We start from the raw sequence: 27,048 nt of genomic DNA on the forward strand, positions 1-27,048 counted from the left end.
TTCCCCACGAAGACATGGAAAGAAAAGCAGAGATAGGACCCAGACTCAGTGACAAAGTAGATGACCAGCTGCCCCAAAGCCGCCTCCACACACACAGAGGACTGAACACACTCCTTCCTGCCCCCACCGCTAACTGCTCACTGATGCAGTCCCCTTCTCAGGATGACAGAACGGGCAGGAAACAGTCCATCCAACCATCAAGGTCGTGGCCGCTCTTACAAGCCAGGCTGGGAGAAACTGATGCTTAATTTTAAGCTGTCACTTTTGGTGAAAACACCTCACTACTAACCTACTAATAATAACTAGCTAGCTGGTTATTTGAATTCAACGGTTTCTAGTTCCAAAGTTTGGGGCGAACTGGTAACGACCTACCAGAGAATGATTATTGAAAACAAATAATTGACTTTGCGGCTAGTTAGGTTTCAAAGACACACACTTTCTCTGCCAGTGTAGACCAAGTCTAAGACTTGAAAAAGACCATCTACCTGATGTCCAAAAATATGGATGTTAGAAGTCGACTAACAGCCAGACGACTGGCCCGTTTTTCCCCTCATTCTGGATGCCTGGGGACTCCTGCCGTGTCAAGTGCAAGGCCACTGGGGTCAGGACATATGACTTAACCCTTCCACTTTGGGCATCTTAGTAAAATGGAAATAAAAATGCCTTATCACACTGTAACTTGGTGCCTAGGATAAAGTACATGAAAAACTTTGAAATGTAAAAATTACTCTATAATGTTCTAAGTCAAAGGCAATTCTGTTCCATCAATGATACTGTTGAATTTGGTGGCAGGCATCCTGCCCAATCCACTTGCATTCGGTAACACCTGCCCCTTTGTAGAATAAGAAATGTCCCAAATTGAGGGCTAAGAGCTCCCTCAGTCCAGACCACGACTGCTGGAGGCGGCGCTCCATCCACGTAGCCACGGCAGCCACCAACCGGACGCGGGCTTCATTCTGCACGCGTAATGGGTGAGGAGGCCAGACATGGCCCCCCCTGGGGACAAGGTATCCAGGACGCAGTGGGGTGGCACCCAGGGTTGAACCCAGCAACTCCTGTGACTAGCGCTGTGACCGAGCCAGCTGGCCTCTTTGGGACTCGGTTCCCCACCTTTAAAAGGGGGTGATGGTCAAACCTACCTGGGGGTCGTTGGAAGGTTAAATGTGCTCATGTACATACAGCACTTAGAGAGACGTGCCAGGTCCGTGTCCTCCGTAGATTATGACTGGGCATCTGCCACGGCCGCAGGCCCTCCTGGCTTCTGGGCAAACAGCAGAGAACAAAACAGATCCAGCGCTGCCTTCCTGACTCTTAGAGATTAGATCCGATGTGAAAAGAAGTTACGTGCAGGGCTGGAGGATCACAGCCACAAACTTTGGCAAATTTTAAGATTTGGAGTGTCACATGCATTTCTCTGCACAGATTCCAGGATAACATAGTTTAAATTAACTTGGGCTGAGTGATGAATGGGAAGGAGAGAAGGAAGGATGGGGGGAGGGAGGGGGCAAAGGCACCAACCAACATTTCTTCTTTGTTGTGCAATGTACTCCAACCCCAAACGCATACATCAGTAGGATTAGTAAGTAGTTTTTCAATACTTCCCAGCTCTATAGCTGTGATGGTCCAACATCTTTCCACTTTTCTGGGAAATTCAATTCCAGAAAATCTGGAAAGCTACTCTCAGACTTCCCTTGGAAAGCAGTGATGTTTTACAAAGACTGGTGGGGAAACGATACTTAAAAGTGACCAGTAATACACTGTTTTATGTGCAGGCAATTTATCTAAAGGAAGTAAATGTATTACGTGAAAATGAGACTTTACAAGGTAAACCTACAGTAATTAGTAATTTATGAACATGGAAGGATAAATTGCTGAAATTTACTTTCCTGTTATAAAGAGAAGATTTAATAAACATGTTGATTAAAAAGAGATTAGGGAGGATTGTGCAAAATTACTAACAGAAATATTTTCAAATATTCACTTACTTAAAGTTGATGGGCAATTTAATCTTAATTCTTGTTCAGTTATTCAAGCAAATGCCTAAGAAACTCTAAGAGGGGAGTGATGTGTCTTATTCTAGTTTTTATAATATATATCACAATGTTATAAAATTAAACTTATCTTGAAATAAAACATGACTCGTTGCCCATTCATTTTTAGGTGGGAAGCCAATTCATGCACATCAAGTAGCTCATGTAAGGTCCTTCTCATGAATGAAGCTAAGACCATTTTGTAACCGTTCTGAGAAATATGATAGCAAAAATACATACTTATGAACAGAACAGTTTTTACTTTATGAAAATACTGCAGCCATTGGTAAAAACTCAAACAGAAGAGAACTTACGAATAACAAGCCGTATCTCCACCCTACCCTTGGCCCTGAGCAAACTCAGAAGCAGACATTTTAATCATTTTTAATTTTTGTTCTTGTGACTCTGAATACTATACTGGTTCTATATTTCTAGATTTTCTATTCTAAATATCAATTCGCACTATTAAAATTAGATACTTTCTTATTTTTCGTTATTGTATCTATAGTATACACTTAAACCTTTGTTTTAAGTGTATGCTCACCCTGCCGAGTTTGGATGGTGCATCTTCACTTCCTGTTCTGTAAATTAGGGATGGCGGCCATCAGTCACCCTCGTGTTTCCCAGCCGACTTCTCTGCACGATGAACGTATTTTTATACTGTCATTACCAATGACATGTATACTCTGTTCTGTACCATAACTGTCTTCTCTAGTTCCCCTGTGCCGTGAGTCCAAGAGTTGAAACCACTGAGCAGCATCCACCACTCAGGACACTGTAAATCGCCTGGCAGAGCCAGGTGGTTTCCTGGATGCACGCGGTTCTCAGTGGCGGGAACATCTCTGCAGAAGGAGCACGTCCTCCCATGGGTTCAATTCCGTCCTCCCTGCCCCCACCACCAGCTCAAACCACATCACACTGAAGGGTGGTTCAGCAGCTAGACTTTCTTAAACGGCTTTGGGAGGTCACGTGACCTCCAAGCCTTCTCACCCACAGCACAGACCGGCTTCCCCCGCTGCTGGAGCCTCTGCCCAGCCGGCCAAGGGGACCCCACACCTCCCACCTGGACCACCATCCCCAGCATCCACGCCGTCCTCTTTCTGTCTCTAGAAACACCATTAAAATGCGCAGGAGAGAAACTGAATGTCCACGTCTCCCTAAGTGTCTTGACTTGGTTCTCTTGCTCATGGAAGTGTTTGCTCGGGGACGCTGAGCTCAAGCTGACTTGCCCCCAGTATTTTCCAGGGTTTTTTCTATAATCTCTTATCTAGTATCTCTGACTAGAAACATCCTGTCTGACACATTCAGTTGCAGTGGTCGCCCCACCGCTGCCCACAGAAGAGAAGGGTTTTTTTTACTTGAATGCTACATAATTTCATAAGACTGTGCAGATGTCAGCCAGTCACCTTCCCTGACATTTTTTTCTTTTTGGTTGTGCCGGGCCTTAGTTGTGGCAGGTCTGCTCCTTAGTTGCGGCTCGCCAGCTCCTTAGTTGCGGCTCGCCAGCTCCTTAGTTGTGGCATGCGAACTCTTAGTTGTGTCATGTGGGTTCTAGTTCCCTGACCAGAGATCGAACCCAGGCCCCCTGCATTGGGAGCGCAGAGTCTTAACCACTGTGCCACCAAGGAAGTCCTTCCCTGACATATTTAAGCTGTTTATTTGTGCAGTTTTTCCTTATATCATTTATTTGTTAAATTCCTTCCTTCATTCATATTTTTGTCAAATTTTTAATATTCTGAGTTAATCCCCAGGCTTCTACCTTCCTTCCTTGTTGTTAATCTACCTTTTACTCTGTGTTCTTGGGAGGCTGGCCCAGTGGGGCAGCCACTTAATTAAAATGTAACGTGATGAGTCCTGTCTGGGACGCAGGCTCTTGCCTGCCCTTGGCCCTGACTTGGAGCATCACGATTTCTCTGGGACACGAGTAGCCCCTGCGGCAGCTGGTCTGTGCTGGAACTTGGGACCCCTTTCCACCCTCTGCATTTCACTCCCCTGCACCCCCAGGGCTTCTTCTCCAGCAGACTGTGGAGGTCTCCCTCCTCCATCGTGCCAAAGTCACAGATCTGCTCCCTCTGGAACCCTTTCCTTCCCATGGGGGCTGGAAAAGGAGGAGAAGCAAACCACCCTCTCGAACCCAAACCTGGACCACATTATTGAGCCTGTTGTCAAGCGATGGCTCTAACTGCTCCAGGCATTTCCACGAGGAAGCGATTCTTGAGGAGCTGTTAATAATGATTCTTATTTGATATGAAATTTATAATTTTGATAACATTTTCACATACACTAATCAGTTGATTGCTCCGACCCCGAGAAGTGGGAAAGGTGGGAATCTTTATTGCCAATTTTAAGACGTACAGACACCAAGACCAAGAGGCTGGGTGACCCTCACATCTTGGAGGGGTGGCGCTAAAATGCGGCTGCAGATTCCTGTCCTTCCTGCCCAGGTTGCCTCTGGACGCTGCTCCGGGCGTGATACTGAAGATCTGTCCATGTAGTTGTTTATTTCTAAGGTTATTAAACAGCCAGAAAAGAAGAGTTTCCTAGTGTATATTTTTAGAAGTTTACATTTAAACCTGTCTTTTGCTAGCCTGGCCTGCAAAACATATGCAGAAGCTATGGCTTGTACAAATACTCTTTCCCATTTAAGTTAATGTGCAGCTTTAAACATACATGAACATCTGAGATTTATAAGTGCCCTGAAGAAATGCACCTCCCTTGAAATCGGGCAGGAGAGAACACAGCCCAGAACAACCCCATCCAGAACGCCAGCCGCTCTGGGCAGAGTGGTCAGGCCTGTCTCATTGGGGAAAATCGTAAAGTTAATCGTGAAGATTAACTCAGCAGTGGAACATTAGCAAACTTTTCTGAGTCGTGAGTTGTAGGAGGTGTTTGCTGCGTGCGTTTTGCTCAGGTGAGCACAGGAGGTGGAGAATCTCATTTGCAGGGTCCATGCCGGGCTCTGGCTTGAGAAACATGGGCACTTAAACACTGTTTTCCCACTTGCACTCGATAAATCCTGACAGTTTAAATACAGGTGAAACTTCTTTCAGTTCACCAGGAGCACTCGGGAAAGCCCATCTTCACAGAGCCCTTGCAGAAGCAGGATTCAGGGACTTTATTCCCCATATTCAAAAACTCTTTCTTTCCATCTTCTCCTTGAGTGACTGGCAATTACTTTGATCATAAAATTAAAAGCGGGCTCTTTTATTTATGCCTGGTAGGGCACAGGGAGATAAGCTGGAGATGAACTGGACAGAAACCCTAAACAGAAGCCCTGGCTGTGACGAAAGATGATAAATTATCATCTGGATTCCAAGGAATTAATCATAATGATTGCTAAGTGGTTGCCGAGAAAAGTGAAGTTGATGCAGCATCTCCGTGGAGACGCAGGACACAGGCTCAGAAGCATTAAGATCCATGGGGGCTGGCTTCCCTGGTGGTGCAGTGGTTGAGAGTCCGCCTGCCGATGCAGAGGACACGGGTTCATGCCCCAGTCTGGGAAAATCCCACATGCCGCGGAGTGGCTGGGCCTGTGAGCCATGGCTGCTGAGCCTGCGCGTCCGGAGCCTGTGCTCCGCAACGGGAGAGGCCACAGCAGTGAAAGGCCCGCGTACCGCAAAAAAAAAAAAAAAAAAAAAAAGATCCATGGGGGCTGATGTGCCCCACAATAAGAAGTATGATGGACAATTGATCTTAAATCTGGGGTTTAAACTGTTAGGTTTAAACCACAAAATGCAGGATAGATTTTCCACTGACCCCGCGTAGCACGCATGCTGACTTGTTTACGGTAAATGTCCCTCCTTAAAATAGAGGGGAAAAGAACAATAGGCCCAGCCAGCACACTCCCGACTCGTGTAGAGATGGACTGTAGAGATGGACGGTAGTCTAGTCTGGAAGAAATCACCAGGTGCTGATGAGTCAGAGCCCTGACCCTGGGCCACTCCCCCACGGAATGCCTTAGTTCCTCCTTCCCAGGAAGGAGGTGCGTGTGAGGAAATACATAAAGAAAAGAGGACGACAGAGTTTGCGCTGCATTATTTTGAGATCAGATCCCCCCATCAAAGCTGCTCAAGCGCTCTGCTTTGGTATGATCATCAAGACATAACCCAGCATTTAATTGCCCAAACGTTTTCACGGGGAAAAAAAACCAACACTATTTTATCTTGAGGCTATAAAACTAACCCCATTTTTTTTCCAATCTCTTAAACTATAATCTTTTTTTTTCCCCCAGTGGAAACATAACACTAAGTTTGTTAGTGAAAGAATAAAAAGAAGACCCTAATATGTACTATTTGTCTTTGTGCCAGGGATTGTTTTGGGGTGTTTAAACCGTGTCGTCTTATTCAACAAAATAATCCACATTCTCCCTAATCATGAGCGTCAGGTTGTACGTGCTGGTCACGCCTGCTTGTGAAAGAGGAGAGAGGGAGGGAGGGAGGGAGGGAGGAAGGAAGAAGCATCAGCAAAGTTGCTGGGCGCAGTCCTGTCCGTTAGCCGAGAATTTAATCAGCTCGGATAACCCCCCACCCCACATGGCTGCAGGTACGACAATATTCTGAAGGGTCGGAACTAATTAATGAGCAAATGTGAAGCTGGGTAAAGGCTGTACCTTTGAAGTGCTTTTGATTTTCAGATACGTGCACTTAGGATCCTGGTTTATACTCCTTTCTCACTCAGTTAGCCTATATTTACATTTTCAAGACTCATCCACCTGCTCAGGTGGCCTTGCTGGGACGTAAATCCCGGAGGAGCACTTGGTGTCCTCCCAAGTGGGGGGCTGTCACTGTAAGGAAACCCAGGCCTCGTGGTTTAACGGGGGAAAGCAGGGTCCTGGCTTCTTGCCGATGGCTTGGCCTCCAGCACCACGGCCCCTCCCTGCGGGTCCGCTCAGAGCACCTCTCAACAGTCCTGTGTCCTGCTCTGCTGGGCTTGGCGATCCCCAGGGGTTAGGGCTCTGGACACCCCGCCAGCAGGAGCCTGGGAAAGAGAACGGTCCCTAGGGCCAAGGCAGGTGGAGCTGGGTCAGTCCCAGGTCAGGGACCTCGGGGCAGAAGTGGAGCAGGAAGGCGGCTCCCGCGGATGAAAGGGTCGGGAGAGGGGAGGCGAGGGGGTGTCCATCTCACAGGGGCTCCTACCTGCGTCGTCGCCGTGAGCGAAAGAGTTTTCACTAACCAACCAGATGGTCAGCAGCCATTGGAGCCAGAAGTAGCCCACGTCCCTCAGTTAAGAAAAGACTAGACCGCATCAGGAGGCTGGCAGTAGGGCACGTGGGGAGAGCCGACGCCCTAGGGCCTGCATGGGGTTCCCTCTGAGCTCCTCATCCACAGGGCAATGCACAAATCCTTACGCATAACTAACTGTCCTCCTAAAATTGGTGCATTTGCAATGGTTAGAGACTGAAAGCCCTGGGACACTGTTGTCTTCCGATTTGTGGAGATGCCATAAATCAAGATCCCAGGGGGAGAAAGTCCCCCACCCCCAATCAAAAGTGAAAATCTTTCCTGTCAGTCTCAGTCCTAGCACATCCGTCACAGACCAGACATGTCTAAGACGGCTTTTTTTTTTTTTTCGGTACGCGGGCCTCTCACTGTTGTGGCCTCTCCCGTTGCTGAGCACAGGCTCCGGACGCGCAGGCCCAGTGGCCATGGCTCACAGGCCCAGCCTCTCCGCGGCATGTGGGATCTTCCCAGACCAGGGCACGAACCCGTGTCCCCTGCATTGGCAGGTGGACTCTCAACCACTGTGCCACCAGGGAAGCCCTAAGCCAGCATTTTTTTTTTTTTGAGGTGATACCTCATTGTAGATTTGATTTGCATTTCTCTAATAATTAGTGATGTTCAACAGCTTTTCATGTGCCTCTTGGCCATCTGTGTGTCTTCTTTGGAGAAATGTCTATTTAGGTCTTCTGCTCATTTTTTTATTTTTTTTATTTTTTATTTTTTTTTATTTTTTGCTTTATAACAAATTTAATCAGTTATACATATACATATGTTCCCATATCCCCTCCCTTTTGCGTCTCCCTCCCACCCTCCCTATCCCACCCCTCCAGGCGGTCACAAAGCACCGAGCTGATCTCCCTGTGCTATGTGGCTGCTTCCCACTAGCTATCTACCTTACATTTGGTAGTGTATATATGTCCATGCCGCTCTTTCACTTTGTCACAGCTTACCCTTCCCCCTCCCCATATCCTCAAGTCCATTCTCTAGTAGGTCTGTGTCTTTATTCCTGTCTTACCCCTATGTTCTTCATGACATTTTTTTTCTTAAATTCCATATATATGTGTCAGCATACAGTATTTGTCTTTCTCTTTCTGACTTACTTCACTCTGTATGACAGACTCTAGGTCCATCCACCTCATTACAAATAGCTCAATTTCATTTCTTTTTATGGCTGAGTAATATTCCATTGTATATATGTGCCACATCTTCTTTACCCATTCATCTGATGATGGACACTTAGGTTGTTTTCATCTCCGGGCTATTGTAAATAGGGCTGCTATGAACATTTTGGTACATGTCTCTTTTTGAATTATGGTTTTCTCAGGGTATATGCCCAGTAGTGGGATTGCTGGGTCATATGGTAGCTCTATTTGTAGTTTTTTAAGGAACCTCCATACCGTTCTCCATAGTGGCTGTACCAATTCACGTTCCCACCAGCAGTGCAAGAGTGTTCCTTTTTTTCCACACCCTCTCCAGCATTTATTGTTTCTAGATTTTTTGATGATGGCCATTCTGACTGGTGTGAGATGATATCTCATTGTAGTTTTGATTTGCATTTCTCTAATGAGCAAAGATGTTGAGCATCCTTTCATGTGTTTGTTGGCAGTCTGTATATCTTCTGTGGAGAAATGTCTATTTAGGTCTTCTGCCCATTTTTGGATTGGGTTGTTTGTTTTTTTGTTATTGAGCTGCATGAGCTGCTTATAAATTTTGGAGATTAATCCTTTGTCAGTTGCTTCATTTACAAATATTTTCTCCCATTCTGAGGGTTGTCTTTTGGTCTTGTTTATGGTTTCCTTTGCTGTGCAAAAGCTTTTCAGTTTCATTAGGTCCCATGTGTTTATTTTTGTCTTTATTTCCATTTCTCTAGGAGGTGGGTCAAAAAGGATCTTGCTGTGATTTATGTCATAGAGTGTTCTGCCTATGTTTTCCTCTAAGAGTTTGATAGTGTCTGGCCTTACATTTAGGTCTTTAATCCATTTTGAGCTTATTTTTGTGTATGGTGTTAGGGAGTGATCTAATCTCATACTTTTACATGTCCCTATCCAGTTTTCCCAGCACCACTTATTGAAGAGGCTGTCCTTTCTCCACTGTACATTCCTGCCTCCTTTATGAAAGATAAGGTGACCATATGTGCGTGGGTTTATCTCTGGGCTTTCTATCCTGTTCCATTGATCTATCTTTCTGTTTTTGTGCCAGTACCATACTGTCTTGATTACTGTAGCTTTGTAGTATAGTCTGAAGTCAGAGAGCCTGATTCCTCCAGCTCCATTTTTCGTTCTCAAGATTGCTTTGGCTATTCGGGGTCTTTTGTGTTTCCATACAAATTGTGAAATTTTTTGCTCTAGTTCTGTGAAAAATGCCAGTGGTAGTTTGATAGGGATTGCATTGAATCTGTAGATTGCTTTGGGTAGTAGAGTCATTTTCACAATGTTGATTCTTCCAATCCAAGAACATGGTACATCTCTCCATCTATTTGTATCATCTTTAATTTCTTTCATCAGTGTCTTATAATTTTCTGCATACAGGTCTTTTGTCTCCTTAGGTAGGTTTATTCCTAGATATTTTATTCTTTTGGTTGCAATGGTAAATGGGAGTGTTTCCTTGATTTAACTTTCAGATTTTTCATCATTAGTATATAGGAATGCCAGAGATTTCTGTGCATTAATTTTGTATCCTGCAACTTTACCAAATTCATTGATTAGCTCTAGTAGTTTTCTGGTAGCATCTTTAGGATTCTCTATGTATAGTATCATGTCATTTGCAAACAGTGACAGCTTTACTTCTTTTCCGATTTGGATTCCTTTTATTTCCTTTTCTTCTCTGATTGCTGTGGCTAAAACTTCCAAAACTATGTTGAATAAGAGTGGTGAGAGTAGGCAACCTTGTCTTGTTCCTGATCTTAGTGGAAAAGGTTTCAGTTTTTCACCATTGAGGACGATGCTGGCTGTGGGTTTGTCATATATGGCCTTTATTATGTTGAGGAAAGTTCCCTCTATGCCTACTTTCTGCAGGGTTTTTATCATAAATGGGTGTTGAATTTTGTCGAAAGCTTTCTCTGCATCTATTGAGATGATCATATGGTTTTTCTCCTTCAATTTGTTAATATGGTGTATCACGTTGATTGATTTGTGTATATTGAAGAATCCTTGCATTCCTGGAATAAACCCCACTTGATCATGGTGTATGATCCTTTTAATGTGCTGTTGGATTCTGTTTGCTAGTATTTTGTTGAGGATTTTTGCATCTATGTTCATCAGTGATATTGGCCTGTAGTTTTCTTTCTTTGTGACATCCTTGTCTGGTTTTGGTATCAAGGTGATGGTGGCCTCGTAGAATGAGTTTGGGAGTGTTCCTCCCTCTGCTATATTTTGGAAGAGTTTGAGAAGGATAGGTGTTAGCTCTTCTCTAAATGTTTGATAGAATTCACCTGTGAAGCCATCTGGTCCTGGGCTTTTGTTTGTTGGAAGATTTTTTATCACAGTTTCAATTTCAGTGCTTGTGATTGGTCTGTTCATATTTTCTATTTCTTCCTGATTCAGTCTTGGCAGGTTGTGCATTTCTAAGAATTTGTCCATTTCTTCCAGGTTGTCCATTTTATTGGCATAGAGTTGCTTATAGTAATCTCTCATGATCTTTTGTATTTCTGCAGTGTCAGTTGTTACTTCTCCTTTTTCATTTCTAATTCTATTGATTTGAGTCTTCTCCCTTTTTTTCTTGATGAGTCTGGCTAATGGTTTATCAATTTTGTTTATCTTCTCAAAGAACCAGCTTTTAGTTTTATTGATCTTTGCTATCGTTTCCTTCATTTCTTTTTCATTTATTTCTGATCTGATCTTTATGATTTCTTTCCTTCTGCTAACTTTGGGATGTTTTTGTTCTTCTTTCTCTAATTGCTTTAGGTGCAAGGTTAGGTTGTTTATTCGAGATGTTTCCTGTTTCTTAAGGTGGGATTGTATTGCTATAAACTTCCCTCTTAGAACTGCTTTTGCTGCATCCCATAGGTTTTGGGTCGTCGTGTCTCCATTGTCATTTGTTTCTAGGTATTTTTTAATTTCCCCTTTGATTTCTTCAGTGATCACTTTGTTATTAAGTAGTGTATTGTTTAGCCTCCATATGTTTGTATTTTTTACAGCTCTTTTCCTGTAATTGATATCTAGTCTCATAGCATTGTGGTCGGAAAAGATACTTGATACAATTTCAATTTTCTTAAATTTACCAAGGCTTGATTTGTGACCTAAGATATGATCTATCCTGGAGAATGTTCCATGAGCACTTGAGAAAAATGTGTTTTCTGTTGTTTTTGGATGGAATGTCCTATAAATATCAATTAAGTCCATCTTGTTTAATGTATCATTTAAAGCTTGTGTTTCCTTATTTATTTTCATTTTGGATGATCTGTCCATTGGTGAAAGTGGGGTGTTAAAGTCCCCTACTATGATTGTGTTACTGTCGATTTCTCCTTTTATGGCTGTTAGTATTTGCCTTATGTATTGAGGTGCTCCTATGTTTGGTGCATAAATATTTACAATTGTTATATCTTCTTCTTGGATCGATCCCTTGATCATTAGGTAGTGTCCTTCTTTGTCTCTTCTAGTAGTCTTTATTTTAAAGTCTATTTTGTCTGATATGAGAATTGCTACTCCAGCTTTCTTTTGGTTTCCATTTGCATGGAATATCTTTTTCCATCCCCTTACTTTCAGTCTGTATGTGTCTCTAGGTCTGAAGTGGGTCTCTTGTAGACAGCATATATATGGGTCTTGTTTTTGTATCCATTCAGCCAATCTGTGTCTTTTGGTGGGAGCATTTAGTCCATTTACATTTAAGGTAATTATCGATATGTATGTGCCTATTCCCATTTTCTTAATTGTTTTGGGTTCGTTATTGTAGGTCTTTTCCTTCTGTTGTGTTTCTTGCCTAGAGAAGTTCCTTTAGCATTTGTTGTAAAGCTGGTTTGGTGGTGCTGAACTCTCTCAGCTTTTGCTTGTCTGTAAACGTTTTAATTTCTCCATCAAATCTGAATGAGATCCTTGCTGGGTAGAATAATCTTGGTTGCAGGTTTTTCTCCTTCATCACTTTAATTGTGTCCTGCCACTCCCTTCTGGCTTGTAGAGTTTCTGCTGAGAGATCAGCTGTTATCCTGATGGGGATTCCCTTGTGTGTTATTTGTTGTTTTTGCCTTGCTGCTTTTAATAGGATTTCTTTGTGTTTAATTTTTGACAGTTTGATTAATATGTGTCTTGGCGTATTTCTCCTTGGATTTATTCTGTATGGGACTCTCTGTGCCTCCTGGACTTGATTAACTATTTCCTTTCCCATATTAGGTTAGTTTTCAACTATAATCTCTTCAAATATTTTCTCAGTCCCTTTCTTTTCCTCTTCTTCTTCTGGAACCCCTATAATTCGAATGTTGGTGCGTTTAATGTTGTCCCAGAGGTCTCTGAGACTGTCCTCTGTTCTTTTCATTCTTTTTTCTTTATTTTGCTCTGCAGCAGTTATTTCCACTATTTTATCTTCCACCTCACTTATCCGTTCTTCTGCCTCAGTTATTCTGCTATTGATCCCATCTAGAGTATTTTTTATTTCATGTATTGTGTTTTTAATCGATGCTTGATTCATCTTTAGTTCTTCTAGGTCCTTGTTAACTGTTTCTTGCATTTTGTCTATTCTATTTCCAAGATTTTGGATCTGGGAAATAGAATCTTGGATCATCTTTACCATCATTATTCTGAATTCTTTTTCAGGTAGACTGCCTATTACCTCTTCATTTGTTAGGTCTGGTGGGTTTTTATCTTGCTCCTTCTCCTGCTGTGTGTTTTTCTGTCTTCTCATTTTGCTTTTGTTACTGTGTTTGAGGTCTCCTTTTTGCAGGCTGCAGGTTCGTAGTTCCCGTTGTTTTTGGTGTCTGTCCCCAGTGGCTAAGGTTGGTTTAGTGGGTTGTGTAGGCTTCCTGGTGGAGGGGACTAGTGCCTGTGTTCTGGTGGGTGAGGCTGGATCTTGTCTTTCTGGTGGGCAGGTCCACGTCTGGTGGTGTGTTTTGGGGTGTCTGCGGACTTTTTATGATTTTAGGCCACCTCTCTGCTAATGGGTTGCATTGTGTTCCTGTCTTGCTAGTTGTTTGGCATAGGGTGTCCAGCACTGTAGCTTGCTGGTCGTTGAGTGAAGCTGGGTGCTGGTGTTGAGATGGAGATCTCTGGAAGATTTTCGCCGTTTGATATTATGTGGAGCTGGGAGGTCTCTTGTGGACCAGTGTCCTGAAGTTGGCTCTCCCACCTCAGAGGCACAGCACTGACTCCTGGCTCCTCAATTTGGGATGATTTGTTGTCTATTCATGTATTCCACAGATGCAGGGTACATCAAGTTGATTGTGGAGCTTTAATCCGCTGCTTCTGAGGCTGCTGGGAGAGGTTTCCCTTTCTCTTCTTTGTTCTCACAGCTCCTGGGTCTCAGCTTTGGATTTGGCCCCGCCTCTGCGTGTAGGTCGCCGGAGGGCGTCTGTTCTTCGCTCAGACAGGACAGGGTTAAAGGAGCAGCCTCTTCGGGGACTCTAGCTCACTCAGGCCGGGCGGGAGGGAGGGGCACGGAGTGCGGGGCGAGCCTGCAGCGGCAGAGGTCGGCGTGACGTTGCACCAGCCCGAGGCGCGCCCGTGCGTTCTCCCAGGGAAGCCGCCCCTGGATCCCGGGACCCCGGCAGTGGCGGGCTGCACAGGCTCCCGGAAGGGCGGTGTGGACAGTGACCTGCGCTCGCACACAGGCTTCTTGGCGGCGGCAGCAGCAGCCCCAGCGTCCCACGCCCGTCACTGGGCTCCGCGCTTTCAGTCGTGACTCGCGCCCGTCTGTGGAGCCCCTTTAAGCAGCGCTCTTAATCCCCTCTCCTCGCGCACCAGGAAACCAAGAGGGAAGAAAAAGTCTCTTGCCTCTTCGGCAGCTCCAGAGTTTTCCCGGACTCCCTGCCAGCTAGCTGTGGCTCATTAGCCCCCTTCCGGCTGAGTTCTCGCCGCCAGCCCCAGTCCTCTCCCTGCGCTCTGACCGAAGCCCGAGCCTCAGCTTCCAGAGCCGCCGGGGCGAGCAGACAAGCCTCTCGGGCTGGTGAGTGCCGCTCGGCACCGATCCTCTGTGCGGGAATCTCTCCGCTTTGCCCTACCCAGGTATGTGGGGAGTTTCTTGCCTTTTGGGAGGTCTGGGGTCTTCTGCCAGCGTTCAGTAGGTGTTCTGTAGGAGTTGTTCCACGTGTAGCTGTATTTCTGGTGTATCCGTGGGGAGGACGGTGATCTCCGCGTCTTACTCTTCCGCCATCTTACCCGGAAGTCAGCCGGCATTTTTAAATCCACTTGCTTTCAAACTGACTTGAGGAAATTTGGAGAATAGAAAGCTGAGAAGAGTAGAATATTGAATCGCAGGAAAAGACTGAGAATTAAATACAGACTTGGACCAAATAATGACTAGATGTGAAACTGCAGGAAATTCTCTGCAAATACTCAGGGTGCAAACCCCAGGGGGGCTGGGAACCTGGGTGAGAAAGAAACGGTGCAGGAACATCGAGCGGACCGTGGAGGAGGGTCTCCTGACGCCGAGCCCAGATCGTGGAAGAGCCTGGCTTCCCCCAGTGGGTGGTGGAAACGCTAATGCTTGAGTCATTACACTCACTGGACATGGCCCAGAAAACAGGGCGTCGGGACCAATCACACAGCACACCGTCGGGCGGTCTGCACGCAGGGTGAATGCCGTTCCTTTCTGTCTCTAGTTTCTATAGTTTGGGTATTTGTTTCTTTGACACTGGTTGGCATATTTTACCTTCAGTTTTATTCTTAGAAATTTGGTAATCATTTCCTCCATAGTCAGATGTAGTATTGTGAAAATCTATTCAGAGTTGGAAGAGGCTAAGAATTGCTTAGTCCCGGCTAAACAACTAAGAGTGCATTCCCAGAGATTTCCCAGAGTTGGAGGTGAGAGTGCATGCATGGCGTGGGAGTTCCACGCATCAGGTGTGGGCCAGCTGGAGAGCAAGCCGGCCCAGTCACCTTCGCACGTCCTGGGAGGCAGTTTCCCTGGTCGGGGAGAGAGGGTGGGGTGAGTCCTTTGGGGCATGAGCGCACCAGTCCTCGGGCTGAGGAGGGCAGTGCAGGAGGCCAGCCAGAGAGGGGCAGTCACTCTCCCTGGAACGTTTCTTCAGCTGTGTTTGCAGGGAGCAGTCTCAAGGGGTGACGTACAGTTTTCCTTTGGGACTTGCTAACCACTGATGACGGAGAGGTGCCGTCCCCAAGTTCAGGGACCCCCAAGCACGGGCAGCACCCGCAAGCCCCGTGCACACACCACCTGAGATGGGCAAGGGCACCTAAGCAGGCACAAGGCTCTTGCTGCCGGCGGTGCTGCGAGTCACAATGCCCTTTGTCTCCGGTCCAGGGATCGCGTGTCTTCCATGTCCTCGAGACAGTAAGCGGCTGACTTAGCAGCAGCTGGTGGCGGGCGGGTGGATCCCAGCCCTGACCCACACCCCTGCGCTTCACAGCACAACGTGGGGTGTACACGCACTGCTCCACACCTTGCTTTTTTCACATAACGATATCCCTTAGAAATCTTCCTATTCCTCCAGAGGACTTCTCTACAGGGGCCCAGTATACAGATGAACGCACTCCGCTATAAGCCGTCCCCTCCTGGTGGGTCAGTATTGGGTCACTCATATTATTTCACTTGCCAACATTGCGGTAGTAAATCAGTTTTACATACATCACTTTCACACAACGTGCAGAGATACAACAGCCACACCAAACAGAAGGCCAGTTGCTTCGTTCTCACCACGAACCCGTGAGCTTTGCTAGGAAGCAGCTGTGCGCAGCCCTCGAAGGGACCAGAGGGGGACAAGGGGGCATGGCCCCTCCTATGCCCCCCATGGGGTCATAAGGATCTCAGGACGGAAATTGCTGGATGGAAGGGAGGCTGTATTGCCGCTACCTACCTCCCATCTGCTCTGCTGCTCTTTAGGGAAAACGGAGAGGCTGGGCCATCAAATCAGAAAGCTCAGCACCCTCTCCCTGCTGCTGCCGCTGTTCTCAGGTGTGAGCCTGTTTTGAGAGCCCCTGAAATGCAGCCCCAGAAGTGAGGCCGGGGTCCCAGGCGGCTCCTGCTCGGTGCGGGGCCCAGGGAGGGGCCGCCCCACCAGGACCCCCACACCTCCTGTGAGAGGCGGTTCCAGAGAGGGACGTGCTGGCCCCGGCATCCTGCTGTCCGTGCTGGCCTCTTGGGGGTGTCAAGAGTGGCCCTCAGCCCAGGCTGCACTTTCACAGGAGCCTCAGGGCCCAGACTGCCTGGTGCCCAGACCTCCTGCTGCTCCAGGGCTGGGCCTTGAGTCCAGACGCAGAGACATGCCCCAGCTTCAGGGCAAAGCCGCAGAGGTGAGCGGAGCAGAGAAGCAAGTGTCCCTTCGTGCAGGAATCCGGGGCTCTGAGGGACGCTGTCTCCACGCAGGGAAGGTGGCCGACGGTCCTGAGTTTGCCTCAGAGGCATAGGCGGGCGGGCGGGGACTGGCCTGCAATCTGTCCTCACAGACATCCTTCCGTCCTGAGCACAAGGCCCTCCCGTCAGAGAATCTTCCAATTAAGGAACGAATCTTCCTCAACCACAGACCTGCGTCCCGCCCTGTCTGGGTCACACACGTGTGGAGACACGGCCCTCAGGTCCTTCAGGCCAGGAATCGGGGTTCACACACTCGGGACCCCACTGGGCTGGGATTGGGGAGTGAACGGAGTTCTGGGTGTGACTCTGGCCTCACAACTGAGCCAGGTGTGCACACGCACCCCCACCCCAGTAACTTTTGCCCCACTGGCTGGCTATTTACAGGTGAACTTGAGGCTTGGATGCAGGGGGACGGGGGGGCGGTGCCGGGTGAGGTGGAGAGCAGACCCACTGCCCCACGGAGAAGGCAGCGGCCGCAGGGCTCTGACGCCTCCTCTGTCCACCAGGTCTGGACGTCAGGCAAGCCCAGGTCGTCGTCCTGGCCTCGGGGACCAAGTGCATCAGCGGCGAGTACATCAATGACCAGGGGCTGGTGGTCAACGACTGCCATGCGGAGATCGTGGCCAGGAGGGCGCTGGTCCACTTCCTGTATACACAGCTGGAGCTGCACCTGAGGTGAGCGGGGATCCCGGGCAGCCATGAAGCCCCCGCGCCTGGTGTCCCTCTATCCCGGCCGACCCTGAACGTGCCAACGGCCATGCCCCGAAAGCACACCAGCCCCTCCCAGACTCCAGGCCGAGTCTGTTTCCCTCCCCAGGCCTCGTCCTGGGGCCTCCAGGCTCAACTGCCCAGACGAGCCCAGCCAGCAGCTCTGAGCCCTGTCCTCCTGTGTGGGGCGGGCTCTCCCTGCACCCACCCCGCAGTGGGAACCTTTCCTGCACCTGGTCCCCAGGCACCACGACGGAGGTGGCCAGTGATGGGCTCCGTCTCCCCGTTTCTGGCCTTCTCCTCCTCCCTGCATGTTTGCATCTTAAGTGGGGGGGGGTCCATAATGAAGACCCTGAGCAACGTGCCCAGATGTGGGATGCCTAGTGCTGTTGGGCGGCCATCAGGAAGCAGCAGGCTGTCCCCTGGGGGGCATCTCCCTCTACGACCCCCTGAGCAGTAGCAGAATCACGGGTGGCTGTAGGCACAACATGTGTCTCTGCCAGAACTGCTGTCCTTCCACACCCTCCTGAGCAGCGTTCCTCAAACCCACTAGCAACAGGGGCCTGGGGGCTTCAGGCGGCGACTCCCGCCTGCCCGTGGCCTGTGCCAGGGCCACACAAAGGGAAGGCGGGTCCAGAGGTGCTGAGTAGACTCAGGAAAGTGATGCCTTCACACACTCAGATAATTTCTGTCTGAGCCCCTGATTTGCAGTTTCTCCTTGGTTCCAGGCTGGCAGATGGTGCGGCCAGGGTTGAATGTGGGGAAGGGAGTTGGAAATCTCTCCAAATGTGGGAAGGGTTTCTCTCCTGAATATCCAACTGCCAGGTCAGAAATGTTTCCAAACACCCTTAACTCTGGATGTGTCACCGTGGCCCCAGGCTGACGTTTAGGGCTGGCTGTGTGCTGGCACCAAGCTGCAGGCCGGGGGCACCCAAGCCCCTGCCCTCAGGGGGTCGGGGTTAGGGGACGGAGACCAGCAACGGCTACAGAAAGCCAGGGCCAGGCGTTTGCTCCGAGGTTTTGGGGAGGGCCTGGGGGGCCTGGCAGCAGAAGGAGCCCAGTCAGGGAAGCAGAAAGGCTGGTGGGATGCCTCAAGGGTTCCCGGGGAGAAAATGTCTGCTCTGCTGCCTGCGTGCTCTCAGAATCCATCACCAATGGGGCAGAACCTGTAAAAACAGCAAGACCGGCGGGAAGGAGCTGCCCGTGACTGGTGAGAACGGGTCTGGGAGGGGCCACAGCTAGGCCCGCTCTGTGCCGGGGGTGCTCCGCACCGCCACTGAGAAGGGGGGCACGGGGGGTGTCATGTGGGGAGGACAGCGCCGGGGCACGGCCGAGGCAGAAGAGGGGTCCCCACGCCAGATTCCTCACTGGGCTGCGGGCGAGCCCTGCCTTTCTATCCCTGTTCTCCGTCTAACAGAGAACCATCTGCCCACGGCGGCTGTGTAGAGCGCAGCGTCCTGCGGGCACACAGGGAGCATCGTGACCCACAGGACGGCCGTGTTACAGACACATTCGGGGTCATGTGTACCGAGGACGCTGGGCTTGTGAAGGATGGGCTTGACCGTGGGCGGCGGGGAGGCCGAGGATGCAGCCTCTGCGGGCCGGTGGCTCTCACCGAGCTGCTCCGCGGCTGGTCCAGAAGGTTTCATGCAGGAAATGGATCGGGCGCCCTGGTCGGCCTCCCGTAGCTGACGGGGCCCCTCTCTGTCCCCAGCAAGCGGCGCGAGGACAGCGAGCGCTCCATCTTCGTGCGGCTGCAGGAGGGCGGCTACCGGCTGAGGGAGGATGTCCTGTTCCACCTCTATGTGAGCACATCCCCCTGCGGAGACGCGCGGCTCCACTCGCCCTACGAGCTCACCACGGACCGTAAGCGCCCAGCTTTCTGCCTTTGTGTTCGAAGAGCCCGAGACTCTCCTCCCTGGTTGGCGGGTCCCGCTGTCCGCTCAGACACTGCCTGCTTGCCTGGGTGGCGTGGCCCTGAGGGGCAGGCGAGCGCATCTGCAGCATCGGAATGGCATCCTCTAAAACCTCGGTCCAAGGGCCCACATCTCTGGGGACAGCGTACCTAGAGACAGGACAGAGGCTCTCTAATTGCTGGGGCCCCATCGCTGCAGCAGGTCAGGAGTAAATCACAGAACAGGCTGAAGTAGCACAGAGGTGGGCCACGTAGAGGTGGAGCTGACCCCAGGGCTACGTCTGCCTCTGTCTGCACATGGGGGAGGGTAAAGACATCTCCCTGGGCACCTGGCCTCTCCCACAAAGGGTGTGAAAGCCCTGGGCGGGACCTGCCCTCTCGGGTATTTTAGGAGAGCAGGTGACCACAGACGTAGTCGCGTCCACCCAAGAGGTGACACCATGGTCCTGGGGGGAGGATACCGCAGCCTCCTCTGTGCAGGTCTCGTGGGGTCAGTGTCTCCCCAGGTGCCATTAGGAAAGTCTGTTACTGACACTACGTGTGTGCGTTACACATGCTCGTAGACACACCACACACACACATGCACACACACGCAGACACATGCAGACACACGTGAACCCCTCCAGAAGCAGCATGAGGCAAATGTGATGAGGGCGGGGACATGGAGTATCTGTGTGTGATGAGGGGTCAGCCCCTGCTTAAGATGCTGAGGCACCCATGGCTCGTTGTACTCAGAGGGAACCTACAGCAGAAAGAGACAACGCAGTTATTGAAGGCGTGTTTGGGCCCTGACCCCCCCAGAAAGTCCACTGTGTTCTGATTACCAAGGGAAGGAGCAATGAGCACTTTCTGAGTGCTGGCTGCATCCTGGCTTGTGGTGAATGCCTCCGCCTAAGATAAGGACGTGCAGGAAAATAGCTCTCTTTAAAACCCTGCATGAATTTAACCGATTTCTCTAATACTCAGATTGTATGCGGGTCCAAAAAAATGCCTTCTGCTTTTACCAGTGTTCCTCCAAGCCCATCGCTTTCCCCTCTGGGGAACGGTTGGACAGAGTCCCCTGTAATAGGGTACCGGTAACATTTCCATTGCTGTCTTAGCACGGGCTGCCCTCCTGAACAGCACAGGCTGGGTGGCTTATAAACAGCAGACATGGATTCCTCACAGTTCTGGGGGCTGGGAGTCCAAGATCAAGGTGCTGGTAGATTCGGTGTCTGGTGAGAACCCGTTTCCTTTTTCACAGACGGCGTCTTCTCTCTGTGTCCTCACCTGGAGGGAGGGGCAGGGAGCTGTGTGGATCTCTTTATAAGGGCACTGATCCCATCATGGGGGCTCCACCCTCATGACCTCATCACCTCCTAGAGGACCCACCTCCTGACACCATCACCTTGGGGGTTAGGTGTCAACATACAGAATCTGGGGACACACACATTCAGACCATAACACCCACCTATGGAAAGTCAGTGGGAGAATCAAGTCAAACAGAGAGTCACGAAAGGGAACTTAATCAATGTCAGGGAACTTCCAGGGAGCTGCCCCAGGAGGAGAGCAGGCTGGGGGACTGGCAACGCGAGCAGTGGGCTTGGTCCCTCCAAAGGCCCCTGGGGTTGTGCAGAGTGTTCCTTCTGACCGCGCAGCCTCAGAGAGAGAGAGAGAGGAGAAAACATGAGAATTCATTTTCTCGGAGGCGCTCGTCAGGCTGGATCTACATGGTACCAATTCCCCACATGAAATTGTGAAATAATGGTCTATTAGCTACTTGGAATTATCCTTCCATTTTCTCTCAGAAGACCTGGCATCATGGAGACCCAGCCAGGAGCCCTCCAGTTCCAGGAGGAAAAGTCTTGCAGAACTTTGGGGAGGCCCTGACTCACCAGCTTCCTACCGGCCGGAGTCGGGGAGCCCATCCCACCCCGCCCCCCCGAGACTGTGCTCTCTGCCAGGGACGGTTCCAGGTCATCAGCCTCCCCAGCCTTAATTCCAACTTGCAAAGCCGGTGGTTTAGAAAAACAAGCAGATATGTTCTCAGTGCACCCTGGGGTTCTCCTCCAGGCACAGAAATCTTTTACTTCGTGGTGTCTTAAGAAGTGGCAGGTGCAGGTAGAAGGGACAAAACAAAGCGTTTTCCTCACATTTTTGCTGCAGATGTGCCTGCAGAAATGAGAAGCTGCTCCTAGGTTATTTTGGCTGGTGTTTCTCCCCAGGGTTCCCACAGGGGCCCCAAGCGGGCACCTGGCGGGTCTGTCCCTCAGACGGCCAGCAAGTGTCCTGCATCACCTTCCTTACTCGTCGGCCAGGGCAAGAAACCCCGAATGCCTGCCGTCCCCCACGTGGAGGACCTTTACAGGTGGCTCAGACTTCTCCATTTGCCGAGGCACAAACGCCCCGGAATTGTTTTGTTTTAGAGAGAATTGGCTACTGCGGGGACGGGGTGACCCTGCTGGTGCCTCACTCTAAGGGTGCCTCCTTCGCTGGACCTCGGAGGAGTGGGTGTGGGTGATGGGGATCCTTAGGGGTCCCCTCCGGGGCAGAGGTGACAGTGACAGGCCCCCTGGAGGCAGGGCCTGCCCGAGGGGCGTTTAGCAGGGATGGGCGTTCCCACTTCCTGCAAGCCACCCCTGCAGAAGCCCAGCCTCACTGCCCCACGGCCTCAGGGTCCACGCTCCTGAACAGGCCCAGGGCACCCAACCCTGAAGGTCACGGCAATGTCCTCGCATCCACAGATGCAGAGCATGACATGCTCAATCCTCTCCCCGGAGGAGTCACACCCGGGAGAAGCTCTGGCCCTGGACACGAGGCCTCCAGCTTCTCACCCACAGCTGCTCCGGGAGCCACCCCTCCACCGGCCAGCATGTCCCCTGCCAGTCCTGGTCACTTTGGCTGGTTTGATTGTCACCCCTTGCTTGGTCTGCAGGAGCCGTTGTACATCTTTCTGCACAACCCACAGCCATAGTGCCAGGGGTCACCCCTCCCTCTCTCACACACAAGTACACACACGAGCACAAGCACACGGCACACACGCACAACAGATGCCTGACGTACGGGACCATGGACACACCTGTTCAGTGATTAGGTCTAAGGGAAGTTCTCAACAGACCTGCCCAGGTGGCCCCCTGTCCTTTAAGAAGGAAGGAAGGCAGAGTGAACCCCAGCAGAGAACCAAGTCTGACCCACCTGTGGCAGAGCCCCCCGCTGTCCACCAGGGACTCTGGCTTCAGCTGTCGCCACAGCCCTAAAGGTTCCATGAGTTGCAGGAGCCACAGACCCCTGAGGCCCAGTTCAGGGGCTCTGCAGCTAAGGGACAATACACAGTCCCACCCCCGGGGATGCCTGTGGCTCCAGAAATTCTAAAGTCCCTGGGGTTTTTTTCCGTCAAAAACATTCACTTGGACAGATCGTAGGTTCTCCCTTCCTAGAGTCCTTAGAAATGGACTCAGTGTCCGTTGGCCAAGATGTCTGGGGAGGCGTGCTGCCTGTGAGCAGGTGTGCACAGATTTGGTTGTTTCCAAACCCGACTTACCTACAGCACTGCCAGGAAGTTTCTACAAATTCAGGTTCCTGTGCCCACTCTCCCAACATTCTGGTGCCTCGGGATGCAGTGGGTCTGAGGGTCCGTACTTTGAAAACTTCCCCAGTGATTCTGAGGATCAGCCATGTTCTGAGCCCCCGGGTTCAAAACCCCCTAACCTGTCTCCTGCCCCATTGGTTTCCTATCCTCTCCCACCGGAGGGCGGGCCTGCGTGCAGACGGGGCACTGGTGGAGCGTCTGCAAGGCCCGCAGACACGGGGGCAGTTCTGATCAGAACCTAAATGAAGAGATTAATGAAAAGACCTGGGCTGGTCACAGTGGCTGGGTGACCGTTCTCCTTCCAACTCACCAGCACTCTAATGCAAATTCCTCTTGCTTGGCAGGTTCTTTAAATAACCTAGAAAAGTCAGTCCTTGGTGCCATTTTACAAGAGTTTAACAACTTAGTTCAAATCTCCGATCTATCTCCCACAAGAAGCCATGAGAAATAACATGATTACATCACACAGCTATCTTACAAGTGTGAACTGAATGCCTGTACGTCTGAGCCAGTTCTATTCCTTGTACATGACAGCAGCTCAAGAGATTGCTCCGAAATCCCATAGGAAGTCAGGGAATCTAAAATACACTTCCTGACGCCCCATCTTCTGATGTGACTACTGAGCTACAGAGCATGCACCACATGATAATATCCGTGCATTGTAAGGTCGATGGATTTAAATGGCTTCCTAACTCACATAGTCACTGTCACCATCCTCACCAGGTAGGATAAGAACACCCACGTGACCACATGACAAATATTGTAGATGTCATTATTACAATAAATAGTAGGGCTTCCCTGGTGGCGCAGTGGTTGAGAGTCCGCCTGCCGATGCAGGGGACATGGGTTCGTGCCCCGGTCCGGGAAGATCCCACATGCCGCAGAGCGGCTAGGCCCGTGAGCCATGGCCGCTGAGCCTGCACGTCCGGAGCCTGTGCTCCGCAGCGGCAGAGGCCACAACAGTGAGAGGCCTGCGTACAGCAAAAAAATAAATAAATAAAAATTAAAAAAAATAAATAAATAGTAGACCACATCATGGGTATACCTTCTGGGATATACCTTTTGAAGTTTATTTGGGGTTTAAAAATATTGTCTTCTTTCCTATACTTTTTTCCCATTTCTGGCTCTTTCTCTCCCCTGCACCATTGCAGCAACCATGCATCACATTTTAGATAGACCTTTGCTCCCTTGGTGGACTTCCTCAGTCGCCATCTGATTCTCTCCTGAAAATAGAATATTCACTTGAACAATTTTCTTAAGCATATTACCAGCCGCACTTTATCCTGACATCAGGGTCCGAAAGTAAGGGTTTTAGATGAACAAACACTACACTGAAGAGTTTCATGAGATGGAGTATCGGAATTAGCTGAGAACATTCTTATGGGTTTGGGAGCATTTATGTATCCACGCAGTCAGGGTCTTAATGCTCCACACTTCCACTGTCTAGGGCACACGACAAATCCACTGCAGATGATTTAAGATCAGTTCCCCGCAGTTTCTGGTTGGATTGGCATTTCGTTCTGCTTGAAGTAGCCTCTTCAACTCCCTCCTGCCTCTCGCAATTAGGCAAGAAAGAGCCAGGGTAAACGAGCTCTGCAAGATCGCAATGCTCAGAGCCACTGGGACTGATCACACTGGTGGGGGAGCTGGAGGAGGCAGCCGAGACTCAACACCTCCGAAAATAAACACTCATCAGGAGCATCTCATGCACCTGGCTCTTCAGGAAAAATTCATCTACCTGAAAACTTTAGGTGAACTCCTAGAAACCAGCTGTTACTCAAGCCAGGCCTCCAGGTTGTCATGGCCTTAACAGGCTACAAAATCTGCTTCAGGGAAAGTTAGTTGCACAGAAGCACTGGGTAAGAATTCAGAAGAGCCTCACAATGTAATAGATGACTTTCCAGGTCTGGAAAATGACACAATAGTTGAAGCATTGAGAGAATGCTGAGGATACTCTTGAATATAATTACCAGAAAGAGAGGGACAGCAAGTACCGTATTTCCTAAGAAAGTATTCCCACACAGAAGACTTTAGTTCCTAACATTGTGGTAAATTGTGGAAACTGTTAGCTACGCCGGCCCTCCTTTCCCTCAGTGCCACCTGCCACAGGAAGTTGATGTGATAAAGACCTCACCTGGATGGTGTAAAAAGTCAGGTCAAACCAAAGTTTTGCTCAAGTATTTTTGAGTCAGGTGAAATATTTTATGTTCAATTTATTATCATCACTATCATCATCTTTGTCATCATCATCATCGTCTCATTGTCATCATTGCCATCATCATTGTCTCACCATCATCACCATTATTATCATCACCATCACCATCATCATCACCATCATCATTGTCTCACCATCATCACCATCATTATCATCATCACCATCATCAGCAGCAGCAGCAGCAGCATTGTCATCCGATTCCTAGTGCCATTTAAATATGCAAAGAAGAGATTCAGGCTCTACCTAGGGGGAGGGCTGGGCATCCCTTGGCTGTGCCCCTCCCTCCCCCAGGCTCAGTCTCTCAGCTTGGTTCTTCCTTCCATAGATGACTCATAGGCCAGTCCAAATTGGATCTCATCAAGGACCTGGTTAGTAGTACGGTCAATAAGCTATCTAAAACCTCTCAAAAGTTTACTTTCTCCAAGGAGTACAGCAACTTTCTTCCCAAGAGGTGGCCCCTAGGTAGTATGAATACATAGTAAAGGAACTTCAGTTCTTAGAAAGCATGAGAAAATATACTGGAAATTACTTCAAGATCTGTAAGAGAAGGTGCTCATATAAACCCAAATGTTATTAATTATTTGGGTAATAATTTATATTAATAATTTACCCTCACTCCAGTGCAGATAAATGAAGGAGAAACACATTTTCACAAATTCTAAAACTTACATAGAAACCTTTTAAAGAAGGCATTTAGTGTTCATCCCACCATCGTGTGTGTCAATGTTGGTATCACTATGGTAAGTTCATATATAATTTGTACACAAAGCAGTTAAGCATTTCTATAATACATTATAATCCTGACTAAATGTACAGAACCTTTTTTTAAAAAAGAAAAAAATAATAAATTTAATCTTCCTCTCGTTCAAGCTAGTTCTTCAAATAACTGGTGTATATGGGAGTGGAGGTGACTCTGGAAAGGAAAGGCAGGAGAGCAGTAACAGGGCATCAAGGCCCCCCTACCATGGGCCGGTCTTTGGGTGTAGCAGACACCCCCTCACCGGGACTCTCGGCAGCAGCTCTGGGGTCCCAGGTCCCATCTCATTTAGTCCCTAAGCCTAGGAGGGAGGCACCACCACTACCCCATTTTCAGACGAACTAACTGTATCACAGTAGTTTTAAGTAGCTTTTCCAAGGCTACGCAGCTAGGAAACCATAGAGCCAGGACTAAAATCTAGACGAGGTTTGCAGTCCAGCAATTGGGCAGGATCCCACCAGCCGCCTGAGAACTAAGCATGGTTTTTACATTTTTTAATGGCTGGAAAGGGTGAGAGGAACATCTCCTGACACACGAAGGTGACATGGAACCCAAAAGTCAGTGTCTGTAAATGCAGCTCCTTCCCTGGCCCGTCTGTGCTGAGAGCTGGGCCGCAGGTCCAGCGGTCGGACCGAGACCAAACGGCTGCAGAGCCTCCGATGGTCACTGTCCAGCCCTTTGCTGTGACGCCGGCTGAGCCTGGACCAGAGGGGTTGCTGGGCCCCAGCTCCTCCCGTGTCTGTACAAGTCCGTCCCGCCCGGCACTTACCTCCAAAGCTGCTTCCTCATCCTGAACGCGGGCGGTGGCACTGGGGTCACTGGAGTTGCTTCCCAATGAGCTCCCCTCTTCTTCCCCTCCCCTCGGAGCCCCCCCGTGACCACCCTGTGTCCCCCCCACCGTGTCCCCAGCCCCCGTGTCTCACGCAGCTCTCGTCCCCTAGTGAGCAGCAGCAAGCACCTGGCCAGGAAGTTCCGGGGGCACCTGCGCACGAAGATCGAGTCCGGGGAGGGGACAGTGCCCGTGCGTGGCCCAGGCACGGTGCAGACGTGGGATGGCGTCCTGCTGGGCGAGCAGCTGGTCACCATGTCCTGCACGGACAAGATTGCCAGGTAAAGGCCCCCCTCTCCTCTGCACGAGTGCCGCCCGGGTGTGTGTTTGGCGGGGGGAGGGACAGGGACGGTG

The 27,048-nt window shown here is 49.6% G+C and overlaps 1 protein-coding gene across 1 annotated transcript in view; it reads left to right on the forward strand.

Moving 5' to 3' along the window:
* Positions 1 to 27,048, forward strand: part of ADARB2 (adenosine deaminase RNA specific B2 (inactive)) — a gene marked incomplete at both ends in the record, with an annotated part of 380,379 nt that overhangs the window by 340,128 nt on the left and 13,203 nt on the right. The window contains 3 exons of the mRNA XM_082617254.1: positions 17,209 to 17,377; positions 19,125 to 19,276; positions 26,807 to 26,975. Coding sequence (XP_082473380.1) covers positions 17,209 to 17,377; positions 19,125 to 19,276; positions 26,807 to 26,975 — 490 coding nt within the window. The remainder of the gene's footprint in view (positions 1 to 17,208; positions 17,378 to 19,124; positions 19,277 to 26,806; positions 26,976 to 27,048) is intronic.

Source organism: Mesoplodon mirus (assembly GCF_964341445.2).
Source record: "Mesoplodon mirus genome assembly, chromosome: 4".
NCBI classification, from domain to species: Eukaryota; Metazoa; Chordata; class Mammalia; order Artiodactyla; family Ziphiidae; genus Mesoplodon; species Mesoplodon mirus.